Source organism: Felis catus, chromosome A2 (genome assembly GCF_018350175.1).
Source record: "Felis catus isolate Fca126 chromosome A2, F.catus_Fca126_mat1.0, whole genome shotgun sequence".
NCBI classification, from domain to species: domain Eukaryota; kingdom Metazoa; phylum Chordata; class Mammalia; order Carnivora; family Felidae; genus Felis; species Felis catus.
In genome coordinates this window covers 36225602-36239489 of record NC_058369.1, presented here as the reverse complement: position 1 = coordinate 36239489, position 13888 = coordinate 36225602, and the positions used below count along the sequence as shown (strand labels likewise).

Sequence of the window (13888 nt, the reverse complement as noted above, 5' to 3'; positions counted from 1 at the left end):
TGCTCTAATAATTCTCAGAGTAGCCTTGTGTGAGAAGGTGTTCATATCTCCATCAGAGAGCTCAATCCTTTTAGAAAAAGTTTACATCATTTATCCCAAATTGTACAATTAGAAATCTTGGAACAGGGATTCCAACACCAGTCTGCCCCCAACCTCCTTCTCAGTCTACTTGTTTAAGCTGTTTTAAGTTAGTAACCTGAATTATTTAGTACTACTTGTGTAGATCACTAAATATTACGAGATTTAACATGTAAATTTTTACTGGTTAGATGAAACTATTGGAAAATCAAATAAGTTTTCAAGGGCAAAGTTTAATTTTGTTTTAAATTAAAAAAAATGGCTTTAGGACATAGTTGCTTGCAGTAGGATAAAATATAGGCGGGAAACCTAAATAACCACAGCAGGGAGATAGAAGAGGTTTAATAGATTTGTGGCAAATTGGAGTGAAAATTACTTTTGTAAAGTGGCAAGTACCTCAGCTCACTGTTCACTGTTGGTATCCATACTTTTCAAAGTCATCTGGAAATCGGAATTTTTGTATGGAATCTGGCTTCAAATGTTGACAGAATTTTGCGTTTAACATTATGGAGTCTAAATCCCTTAGCCACGGACCGGATTACGTAGGCCACCAGTTTCATTTTTTCTCATAACGAAATGTTTGAAGAGTGAATGCAGAAAAAGTTGTATTTTAAATAGTATGCACAACACACGTTAACAGAGTAATAGTTTTAGTGCTTTTCAGGTTTATTTTGAATGGGGCGAAGTGCGTACTTGTGAAGGGGAAGTTGTGCCTCAGAAATTCAGACTTGTAACACCTTGCAGATGATAGCTTTTTACTTACGTCATCAGGTGGGCTGGACCAGGCCTTACATACAAAGTCCAGTATTTTCAGGCAAACCCAAACCCAGGGTTTCTCAGGTCCAGGTTAACACAGGACTGATTAAATATCTGAGACAAAGCGCTAATAGGAAGGCGAGAGCCAAAGTTTTCTTTGCAGTTTTGTTTTGTTTTGTTTTTTAACGGTTTATTTCTGAGAGACAGCGCAAGCGGGGGAGGGGCAGAGAGAGAGAGAGGGAGATACAGAATCCAAAGCAGGCTGCAGGCTCTGAAATGTCAGCACAGCGCCCCGGGCAGGTCTGGAACCCACTAGCCTAGAGATCATGACCTGAACAGAAGTTGGTTGCTCAACCTACTGAGCCACTCAGGAGCCCCTGTTTGCAATCCTTACTGGCAAGACGCTTTTAGTACCTGAGCTATTTTCTAGGAGGGAAGCCACGTGAAAAGTAGCTTTGCCTCCCGGAAGAAGCTACCTCTGCTAGCAGCCACAGAGCTGCTGGTGGCTTAGGATTTGCGCCTTACGCTCGTAAGCACTATCAACAGAAATAGTTCCGCGTTCTCCGTAACTAAAGGGAAGCTTCGGGTACCGGATGTGACGTCTAAGTTCCTCCTTTTCTTCCGTCTATTGACGGAACTCCGGGCTCCCGGATTTGGTGGTTGTGTACGTGGAAGAAGCCCGCGCATGCGCGGCTCGGGCCTTTTCGTCTCAGCTGTGCGCGAAGGGCTGGGGGTAACGTCCCGGGCTCGGGGGGGATTGTCAGTCATGGCCCGCCGCTGACCGGGCCCGCCGTTTGAGGAAGGGGGCGAGGCCGTTCCGCAGCACCCCTCCCCGGGCCTCAGGCTGGTCGGCCTGGCCCTCCGCCTTCCCGCTTGGTGCTGCCGCCGCCACTGCCGGCTGAGGAGGGGAGATGAGTTGGTTCAACGCCTCCCAGCTTTCCAGCTTCGCGAAGCAGGCCCTGTCCCAGGCCCAGAAGTCTATCGACAGGGTCCTGGATATCCAGGAAGAGGAGCCGAGCGTCTGGGCCGAGACCATTCCGTACGGAGAGCCGGGTAAGGGAGAGAGGGGCGGGGGGTCCCGGGGGGCCTGGGCTCGCGGAGGCTTCTCTCCTGTGGCAGGCGAACGGACGAAGAGGTGTAGGCAGCGCTCCTTCCCCGCCGACGGCGTTCTGAGCGAGTTCTCTCTCCCTAGCCCGTCCACGAATGCTCGTTTGTCTCCAAGTGGGTCTCTGTTGTTTTCCGGAGGGAGATCCCAGCCCCGGTTCTTCCGTGCCCGGGGCCCCGGGTGCGGGTCCTGCCGGCCTCGGAGGCGCGGGTGGCGATTTGTTGGGCTTGTTCTCCGCCCTCGCTCGACGTAGCTAGCTGCAAGCACGAGCAGTCCAGAAAACTGGGATTGCTGCGCGCTCCGGGCACTGGGGAGCCGCGACGTGAAGGAAGTCAGCAGGGACGGGAGGCACCGTGCCCGACGCTTAACGAGCGCTCCGTGCTCGGCAGCGCCGAATGTGCTTTTTTACGGCTTTCTCCTCTCCCAGACAGCTCCTCGAGTTAGGTTTCTTGTTGTCGCCGTTTTACAGAAGGGGAAATCGAGGCCGGGTAGCTTCCTCTGGGCCATCCCGCAGGTGAGGGGTGGAACCACCCGTGGAACCCGGCCCAGGAGTTTGGGGTTGCATCACGTTGTGTTTTCAGAGAGCTGCGTCTCTCTCTCGGTTTCCTGGAGCCCGATCTTTTCAGGGATCTTTACTTGCTTTGGCTCTAAGCCTAAGGAAACAGTTGAGCATTTTAGTGCGAGGGGTAAAAATTTGTCTATTTGGGAGCTCTGAATCTGTGTGCAAAAAAGAAGGAAGTTATTCTTGCCTACTTCTGTCTGGTTTCTTGTTTTAAATTTTACATCTTTGAAAAGGACCTAAGTTTGAGGTACTTCATTTTCAGATATTTTTGGCCCAGGCCTGTGTGTCAGGATCTTAGTACTTTTTACAAGATGCTGTGGTGACCTTGTGGGAGTAGCTGAACTTCCTTTTTCTTAGATGCCCCACATTTTGAATTACTAAACCTAGAGGAGACGGCAGATAAATTTTAAACATAAGGATACTCGTGTTTTGAAGTTTGGGGCTTGAGTCATGTATATAATTTTTTAAGATAGGTTATCCAGAATAGACAGATTAGTGAAATATTTACTTACTGAGTATTTATTGGTTGCCTATGCTTTACATTGCCTCCCTCGAAGGTGACCAGCCTTTAGAATGGAGCAGTTGAGGGGGTTATCACATAACCTTGGGATTTGTGTAAAGCATTCTTCAGTTTCTTCTAGAGGGACATGTGACTTCTGTCATTCATTAAGGAGACCTACTAAATTCAACTAATTAGCGGACTTAATCTTGCTTGTTCATCTGTTCTTCTGGTTTTCTCCTTTTTTCATTGTTTTTATATACTGAACCGATCGATACACAACTGTGCCCCCAAACTGAAGTGTTCTACATACTTCTCAAGTCATATTATAGAATAGACTTCAGTAGAGGGCTAGGTAGTTTTTAGGAGCTTTTAGGTGCTTGTTCTCGCCCCACCAACTGTTTGTTTGTTTGTTTGTTTGCTTTTGTTAAAGTAGCCTTCACTCTGGGCATGAAGCCCAACACTGCGCTTGGACTCAAGACCCTGAAATCAAGACCTGAGCTGAGATGAACAGTCAGAGGCTTAACTGACTGAGCTAACCAGGTGCTTCCATCCCTATCTGCGTAATTGTGCAGAATTTGTGATGATTCTGCTCAGCCACTTTTGAGTTTAGAAAAGGAAATTTTTTTTTAAAGAAATGCTTTAATATTTTAGCAAATAGGCCATTTTTTTTGTTTATCATTGGGTTTTTTAGTGTCATGTGTTTCTGTGACTGAATTACCTTTTTTACCCAGAAGATAGTTATTTTCTCTTTGGTGTTTTGAAAAAGGCCTAGTGTAAACTACCATCGGTATAAAAACACAATAATTCTTAAAAAATGCCCATCTTTGAAATTCATAGCACTTTTTTAAAATTTTATATTTTATTTTATTAAAAAAATTTTTTTTAATGTTTATTTATTATTGAGAGACAGAGACAGAGCTTGAGCAGGGGAGGGGCAGAGAGAGGAGGAGACACAGAATGCGAAGGAGGCTCCAGGTTCTGAGCTGTCAGCACAGAGCCCGACGTGGGGCTAGAACTCACATACTGCTGGATCATGACCCAAGCCGAAGTCAGATGCTCAACTGAATGAGCCACTCAGGTGCCCCTAGATTTTATTTTTAAGTAATCTCTACCCAACATGGAGCTTGAACCCACAACCTTGAGGCCAAGAGGTACATGCTCCAGTGACTGAGCCAGCCAGGCACCCGTGAATTTCATATGACCTTCTAATTGCTGACATAATTTGTAATTTAGGAAGGGAACAAAACTTTCTCATAGAGTGGGTTTGGATAATGACTCTTGGAGAATGAACTTGTCATTAAGTGCATGAAAATGAATGTGTCCTTTAGAAGTTACTGTTCCCATCAGTTTACTTTGATCTTTGGAAAAGGACATTTGTTGCCAGTATGCTGGGTTCAGTTTTTGAGTGTTACCCTCTTTCCGGCTCGTAACTATGTTTTATTACTGATATTACGACGAGAATAATTAATAAGAAACTGAACAGAAGGTTCAGGTTAGTTTGCTATGACTTCACACGATCTGTAAGTGAGGGTACTGCCTCTTGTTGTGAGATGCATCACAACATGTTGTGAGATGTGTATCTTAGACTGAGCATAAGTTATGTAACATATACCATTACTTTCTTAATTTGTTGTGGGAGGGAGTAACATATTTGCTTCTGGTAGGCCAGGCCCATTTTGATCTCTTACCTTTGTTCCTGGTTCCTAGTTTGGACAGATCCGTACCAGTTTTCCTCTTTAAGGCCTAAAGTTCAACAGTGAACTAATTAATCATATAATAAGCAGGTAGCCTAATAGGTGCAAGTTATAGGTCGTATTCCATGGGTTTCCTGTTTTTAAACTATGTATTGACTTATAATGATTGTAATATTAACATAAAATGAATATATTTTTTCTTTTGTAACATATATATATATTTTTTTTTTCTTTTTTTTTTGTCAAAGGAATAAGTCCCCCTGTCAGTGGAGGATGGGATACTTCAACCTGGGGGTTAAAATCAAACAGTGAACCTCAGAGTCAGCCTGTAGCCTCTCCTAAAGCAATAACAAAGCCAGTTCGGAGAACTGTGGTAGATGAATCTGAAAATTTCTTCAGTGCCTTTCTCTCTCCAACGGATGTCCAGACCATTCAGAAGAGTCCAGTGGTATCAAAACCACCAGCTAAATCACAACGACCAGAAGAAGAAGTAAAAAGCACTTTACAGGAATCCTTGCCCACTGGACAGTCAAGAACCTCGGAAACAACGGAGTCAAAAGTGAAAGACTCTACTCCATGTGTATCAGGGGAAACTCTGGCAGTAGATACTCCGTCGCCAAAAACTGAGGGCAAGCATGAAGAAACTGTTAATAAAGAGTCTGATACGAAGGTATCAACTGTACGTTTGAAGGTATCCGAAAATGTAATTAATGTGAAAACAACTAGGGAAAACATACCTAATATGTCGACTGCAGAAACAAAGGACGTGGCTTTGGAACCTAAGGAACAAAAACATGAAGACAGACAGACTAACACACCTTCTCCTCCAGTTAGTACCTTCTCGTCTGGTACTTCTACCACCAGTGACATTGAAGTCTTAGATCATGAAAGTGTAATAAGTGAGAGCTCAGCAAGTTCGAGACAAGAGACTACAGATTCAAAATCAAGTCTTCACTTGATGCAGACATCTTTTCAGCTTCTCTCAGCATCTGCTTGTCCTGAATATAATCGTTTAGATGATTTCCAGAAACTCACTGAGAGTTGCTGTTCATCTGATGCTTTTGAAAGAATAGACTCGTTTAGTGTGCAGTCGTTAGATAGTCGTAGTGTAAGTGAAATCAATTCAGATGATGAACTGTCAGGCAAGGGATATGCTTTAGTACCTATTATAGTTAATCCTTCAACTCCAAAGACTAAAGTAATTGAATCTGTTGAAGGAAAATCTGAAGAAGAAGTAAATGAAACATTAATTATACCCACTGAAGAAACAGAAATGGAAGAAAGTGGACGAAGTGCAACACCTGTTAACTGTGAACAGCCTGATATCTTGGTTTCTTCTACACCAGTAAGTGAAGGACATGCTGTCTCAGACAAAGTGGCCGAGCCGCACGAAACTGCTGAAAGTAAGCCAGAAGCACATTCTGAGAAGGAAGATGTTTGCAAGGTAAATCTAGAAACTGCAAGGGGATTTTTGGATATGCTTTTCAGAAATGAAATCGTTGTTTATTTATTTATATTTTCATTGTTTATTTTTAACATTCCATGTTGCATAATGATTTGTGCTGATTAAAAAAGACAAGCATTTTGGCCTTTAGGTGTGGCATTAAGGATTTTAAAATTGAATTATTGATATTAAATTACTTGAAATTCCTCTGAGACATCTGTGATAACATAAGTTGATATTTCAGCATAACTAAGAATGAAAAGGTTATCTCGCGTCATTACTTGTGAGTCCTTTCACCTTACAGTTCTTGTATGCTGTGCTCATTTGTCTTTTTTGCAAAGGATTGGCTTATGGTAACATATGTCTTAAAAGCCTTTGCAGGTAAAGGTGCTGAAACGAATATAAACACTATATGGGTTTTTTATGTCAAAATTTGTTTTGCATGTTCACATTATTTGTAGCAAATCCTAAATGAAAAATTTAGTCTTTAATTATTGATGTGTTTCTGTTGTTATTAATTACTTGTTTGTTTTCTCTTTTATGTTATTTTGATATTTCCCTGCTAGCTCTCTTAACATGAATAAAAATGGGAAATGTCCAAGGAACAAAGGCATTGCTTAGGAATGACAAATTGCTTCTATCTAATACATATAAAAGGAAAGTGGTGTAAATTCTTTAACATTAAGTCACGGTTTTGATTTTTCCTATGATTTTTAGATATAGAAATTGAGTTGGATTTGGCATCTTTAATAGACTCCTCTGAGATATAGGATGTCTTGAAGAAATGTCCTGTAAGTGCCATGTATTGAATTATTTAATGTAAAAAAAAAAAAGTTCCAGATTCTGTTACCTAGGTTTAATATTATTCACACACACAAAAATGCCATGCTATAGCTATAATAGCACTTTGAATTGCTGAAATCAGCACTGTTTCGTACCAATAAGATATTTTTGAGCTACTTTCAGAAGGTAAGTGATATCTAAATTAATCTAAACCTCAATCAGGTAAGACTTTTTTTTTTTTTTTAAGTGCAAACAGCATCATTCCTCCCCTCATACACAAGTTTTTCACTGCTTCATCAAGGCCTAAGGAGTAAGATACTGTTATCATTCCTTTTTGTTTAGCTTTACACTGATACATCCTGGAGATTTTAAAGTTACATGCATATGAGTTTTTTTAAAATGTTTTTATTTTTTGAATGCAATGTATCATACTAAAAATAGTTACATGCTACACATTTGGATTAAAGAATAATATGGAAAAAGGGACACTTGCGTATCTACTACCCAGCGAAGATACAGGATATTACTAAAGGCTTTGAAGCCCCTGTGATCTTTTTAAAAATTTTCTTTGTCTCCATTCCGCTTTTGTTGGACATGCACACCTTTTTTTAGATTTTGCTATAACAAACTGCTGTAAATATCCTTGTATAGTAATGCAGGAGTTTTCTCCTCTAAAGTATATCTAAAATAATTTTCTGCATTCAATGGTGTGTAGATTTTCAACTAGATATTAAAGTGGTTTACTAATTTATACTCCCACCAACTCTGTGGTTGTACTGATTTATACTCTTCTACCAGCTATGTATGAGTTCTTGTTCTGAATCCACTATGTTCTCATTGTTGCTAAGTCTTTTTATGAGGTAATGCTGTTTTAGTTACTATATTGATTAGATTACCTTTACAATTCATCACCTGCATGTAAAAATGGTCTTTTCAGTTAAATGTTTGACTTTGTGTATTCTTCTTATTCAGAGAGTCGAATTTCTGAATGAGAAACTGGATAAAAGGGAGGCTCAGTTATTATCTCTTAGTAAAGAAAAAGCACTTCTAGAAGAAGCCTATGATAATCTGAAAGAGTAAGTATTTTACAAATGTGAATAATTGTATGTTTTGTAGAGGCCCAAATGGTTATTATTTAAGAATTTTTTTTAAACTAAAATGTCTAAAATTTAACTTGTTTACAATAATTAAAAATGGAATAGCATTTCAGTTATAAATGTAGAGATTTTTTCCTCAGATTATCTGTAGCATATTACCTTTGGCATTTGAAGAGAGTTGTTTTGCAAAAACAAAACAAAAAACCTTTTCCCTTTTAGTATTAGATATTTAAAACATATATTTAAAGAAAACTATGATATCAAAAAAAACCCCCGACAATATTTGTTTCCTTTAAGGAGGTGATTCGTAAAATGTAACACAGATTCAAAATTTAAAAATTTTACTGTTATTTTTATACATCAAATAGGGGTGACATTTTCGATTTCTAATTGGTTGTCATTGAGGTGTTTTAAAATAAATTAAGCCTGTAATTTTTCTTTTAAATGTTAACAGGCATAAAACTAACCAATTTTAGTAAGTTATGTGTTGAAGACAATGTTATTTTCCTTTTGCAAGCTGAATTCCTCTCGTTACCCTAGGAACATGTAAACAAGTACCTCTCTATTATTTTTAATTTAGTGAAATGTTTAGAGTGAAAGAAGAAAGCAGCAGCATTTCTTCCTTGAAAGATGAATTTACTCAAAGAATTGCAGAAGCAGAAAAGAAAGTTCAGCTAGCCTGTAAAGAGAGAGATGCTGCTAAAAAGGTAATGGAAATTAAAAATAATATTAAGTTCTATACAGACATAGATTTTGAGGAATGTATTCATAATATTTTGGTATGGAAAAAAAGAGAAGTAAGATTAAAGGATACCATACAGTAGGGGGCGCCTGGGTGGCTCAGTTGGTTGAACTTCTGACTCTTGATTTCAGCTCAGGTCATGAACTCAGGGTCATCAGATGGAGCCCCACGTGGGGCCCTGTGCTGGGCGTGGAGCCTGCTTAAGATTCTCTCCCTCTGCCCCTCTCCCCCACTTGTGTGCTCTCTCAAACAACTCTTTCTCTCTTTCTCAAAAATAAAAAGGATACCATATAGTATATTAACACTTAAATTATAGACTTTTATTTAATACCTTTAGACTTAGATTTTTGAAACTTTAAAAAAAAAAACTAAGCATATATTTGTATAATTTGTCTATAAGTCCTTGTAAGATACATAGCAAGGATCATTAGAGTAATTTCATAAATGAAAATTTTGTCAAAATAAATAACAATTAAATCTAAATGGCACTTGGGGCGCCTGGGTGGCTTAAGCCTCTGACTCTTGGTTTCTGTTCAGTTCACGATTGCATGGTTTGTGAGTTCCAGCCCCACGTGAGGCTCTATGCTGAGCTTGGGATTCTCTCCCCCTCTCTCTCCCTCCACCTCTTCCACTCATACTAAATAAATAAATAAAATAAACTTTAAAAAAATCTAAATGACACTGTATACATTTTTTTTGAAGTATTATTACCTTCATTTGTTACTTTCCAGCCACTTCAAACATATTATATGTACCTTTTCAAGTCAGAGTGATTTTAAAATAAAAAATTGTAGGGTCACTTGAGCGGCTCAGTTGGTTAAACGCCTGACTCCTGATTTTGGCTCAGGTCATGATCTCACAGGATTGTGAGTTCAAGCCCCTCATCCTGCTCCACACTGATGGTGTGAGGCCTGCTTGAGATTCTCTTTCTCCCTATCTCTCTCCTCTTCCCCTGCTTGCTCTGTCTCTCTCAAAATAAACAAACATTTAAGTAAAATAAAATATTGTAATGGTTAGCAAGTCTTGTGAGACATAACATTGATTTATTCTAATATAGGATTTCATAGCACGTTTCACATTTTGGGCTGCATAATTTTATGTTGTATGGGATTGTACTCTGCATTGTGAGATGTTTACCACTATCTGGGCCCCTACCTACAAGACACCACTGTCAGCGTTATCTCCCTGTCTCCCACTCTGCACCCACCACCCCATTCCTCGAGTTGTGATAATTAAAAATGTTGGCAGACATTGCCAAATGTCCCCTTGGGAGCAAGATCACTCCTGGTTGGGAACCATTGTTCTAATTCTTATAATTTGTAGCAATTGGGTATTTTAGAAATTGGTAACCAACTAAGGTTAGTAATTCTATCTAAACTATTATTAATAACGTCTCTCAGCATTTGCCCTTCTCAGGTTGGTCTTCTTGACCAGTGTTAATGTTAATCTTTATTTTTTGGTACACTGTTAAAGAGGAGAAATAAGTCATATACTTCCTTTGCTTGTTTGCTTTAATTAGCTAGCTCATTTCAGACACTAACAATAACCTCAGACTACCTAACCAATTTACCTCTTCTTGTCCCTACTATATTCCATCTGGACAAGTTTAATTGAGAAATTAGATTTTAAGTAATGTAATGTTTATTTTCTGTAATGTAATTTGAATTATAGATCTAAAATAGACCCAAATTATTAACTATAGGTGGAAAAAGCTTGGACCCTAAGTTTTTTTATGTGTACTAGTACATATGAAGTTGGGATCCACAGGAAATTCAAAGTAAATTGGATTAACCTTAAGAGTTTGCTTTTCTAGTGATGGAAGATAGATAATGTCAACACCTATATAGTACAAGGCAGAATGAAGTAAATTACAGATCAAGACGAATAAGCAGTTTGGAATGGTAACATAGAGGATGAATTCTGACCAGGGGAATTGAGGAAAGTTTCATGGAAGGCAGGATGGTCTTACTGGGCCTTGATGGATGAATCAAGTTTTGACAGTTGGAAGATGCAGAGTAATGTTGTGGATGGCTCAGTGTATGGGCTTTGGGTACTCATAAACCTGGTTTTCAAGTTAAACTCCATCACTTAGTAGGTCTCTGACCTTCAAAGTTTATTCAGTCTTTAATTGTGTAGTTAAATAAAGTACCTCCTTCATAGGATTGTTGTGAAAATAAAATTATAATGGATACAAAGCATAGTTTAAATACCTAATGTTAGTTGTTTTTAGCTCTTGTTTCAGATCATTGCTTAAAACCAAATTTTAAATCCTAGAGCACTTTTCACATCACCATACTTCTCCATTGTGGTTTTAAAGGATAACTGTCTTGACATATTTCTGCTGAATCTCTGCTTTATTAAAGTAGATTGAACCTTATATAATCATGGTTTTATTCATTTCACAATGCACTAGCAAGTGCAGCAAGTTTTAGATGAGGAATGGAAATAAAATGAAAAATGGAGACATGTATTGTTTGAAATGTTCCAAATAAAATACTTGATCTGAAGAAAATGTGTATAGAGATAAGAAAGAAAGGTATTGAAAGTTAACTTATTCTCATTTGTATTACCATATTAAAGCCTCTTTATTTCTGAATCCAGGTTTTTTATGTTGTTTCAAAGCTGTTTACTTAATTAACTGAGGTAGTAAACACAGGTTAACAATACAACTTAAGGATCTTTATTGAGAATTTGATTATTGACTTTGAATATGGAAAAAATTGAAAAATATGCCCAGAATGAAAGTAATTCGTTATGGTATTCACATTCCTTTTTTTTTTTAATTAGGAAATCAAAAGTATAAAAGAAGAACTTGCTACTAGATTAAATAGTAGTGAAACTTCAGAACTTTTGAAAGAGAAAGATGAGCAGATCCGAGGGTTAATGGAAGAAGGTATGTAAAATATTTAGTTGATTATGAAAAATACTGTCAACACAGGAAAAATGCTTGCCACATGATTAGCTACTGCTTCCCAGTAAAAAATATTGGAAGCAAGAAGGCTTTGTGCTTAAACCTCAGAAATGGTAGGTGATAATTTATGGAAAACTGGGGAGTGATATGTATAGAGGCAGAGACATTTGCATGTAGCCTTTTATACTACATACACGTACTTGCTAAAATAACTTGCTGAACAATAAATGTTTGTGCTTCCATAAAAAAGTTTTTAACAGATTTTACAGCCTGTCATTTAAACCAAGATATTTGAGGTTATTATTTTGGAATTTATATAGTATCTCAGTCTCTAGCTTGGGTACTCTCTGGTATCATCATATTATTTGGGCATTTGATAGTGAATTTTTCATTATATTCTTATTTTAATTTTTCAGTTATTAACTACTCTATGAAAAAACTTATTAGCAGGGTTATAGAAATAAATATTTTTCGTTAGATAAGTTATTACAAATTGACACTGGACTAATTTCTTTATGTAATTTCATAGGAAAGAGGTAGTTTTTGAAAAGGGGATTAAATGAATTTTTTTCCTCTTTAATTTATATATTTGTATTTTATTTTTGAGAGAGAGAGAGAGAGAGCGCGCGCGCGCAAGTGGGGGAGGGGCAGAGAGAGAGAGCGCGTGCACAAGCAAAACCCAAGTAGGCTCCATGCTGCCAGCACAGAGTCCCATGCGTGACTCCATCCCACGAAGCTGCAAGATGATGACCTGAGCCTAAACCAAGAGTTGTAGACTCAACCTACAGAGCCACCCAGGCACCCCTCTTCTCCTCTTAATTAAAATTTTTCTAGTTGTAAAATTAGACTTGCTACTTGCAGAAATTTTTGAAGTTTTGGTAGGTGTAGGAAGAAAAAATACATCCTAATCGACTTTTACAAGAAACTGTTAATTTCTTCTAGTCCGTTTTTAGTGCATTTTTAATACATTGTTAAGCATAATTAAGGTCACATACTTTATTTGTAATTTTCCTTCTTTTACAATTCCCTTGCTACTAAATAATTTTGCTAGCATTATTAATGGCCGTATTAAAGTCCCTTATAGCGGCACCTGGGTGGTTCAGTTGGTTAAGCCTCCAACTTTTCACTTTGGCTCAGGTCATGATCTCATAGTTTGTGAATTCGAGCCTTGTATCCGGTTCCACACTGATAGTGCAAACCCTGCTTGGGATTCTTTCTCTCCTCTCTCTGCCCCTTTCTCTCCCTCAAATAAACTTAAAAAAAAAAAAGTTTAAAGTCCATTATATGGCTATATATACCACTACTTATTTTACTGTTTTCCTCATATTGTGCATTTATTTCTAAAATGTTAATATTGTAAATGGTGGGATGAACATTTCTGTACTTAAATCATTGAACTTAAGAGGATTTCCAGAGGGCTTGTAAACAACATGGAACAGTCACTTCATTTCAAGAAATTAGTTTTATCCAGTTTTTATTTTTCATTTATTCAGCTAATATTTAACAGTGTGTCAGATACTATATTTAGTATAGTAATACATTTGACATGCTCTCTATCCTTTAGGAGCTTACAGTTCAGTGAAAAGGAAATAGAAGTACTCAGATAATTGTAAAACACAGTCTAAGCACTACAATAGAAAATGGAGAATTGATAAATCACATAATCATTATGTCAAATCATCTTGAGGTCATGAACTGCCTTTATTACAGCACTAGAGATTGAGGGACAGGCTATGTGCATGGTTTCATAATTTTAAAAAATTATCTTTTTTTTTTTTTTTAAATTATCTTAAATATTTATATCAAGGGGCATTTGGGTGGCTCAGTTGGTTGAGTGTCTGACTCTTGATTTCATCTCAGGTCATGATCTTAGGGTTGTGGGATTGAGTCCTGCGTCGGGCTCTATGTTGATCATGGAGCCTGCTTAAGATTCTCTTTCTTCCACACCCTCCCCTGCTTGTTTTCTCTCTCTCTAAAAAAATAAAAAAATAAAAATATTTCTATCAGATGTCACTGTTTGGGTTTTATTAATTTATTGAGGGGGTGTTTTCTTTTGCTTAATGAAATTCTTTATACTGAAAATAGAATGATTTCATATGGGATCATTTATTCACTGCTTCTGTATCTTCCAGAAGTATTTTTAAATTCACAGCTAAAAAGCTGAAAGACTCAAAGCTGAAAGCACACTACAGTAAATAGCAGATTACATTATTA

At 37.9% G+C, this 13888-nt stretch overlaps 1 protein-coding gene across 1 annotated transcript in view; it reads left to right on the top strand.

Moving 5' to 3' along the window:
* Positions 1 to 1448: 1448 nt before the first annotated feature.
* Positions 1449 to 13888, top strand: part of TMF1 (TATA element modulatory factor 1) — a 36151-nt gene continuing 23711 nt past the window's right edge. The window contains exons 1-5 of the mRNA XM_003982410.6: positions 1449 to 1887; positions 4946 to 6141; positions 7897 to 8000; positions 8602 to 8728; positions 11551 to 11656. Of these exons, the coding sequence (XP_003982459.3) occupies positions 1746 to 1887; positions 4946 to 6141; positions 7897 to 8000; positions 8602 to 8728; positions 11551 to 11656 (1675 nt within the window). The 5' untranslated portion in view covers positions 1449 to 1745. The remainder of the gene's footprint in view (positions 1888 to 4945; positions 6142 to 7896; positions 8001 to 8601; positions 8729 to 11550; positions 11657 to 13888) is intronic.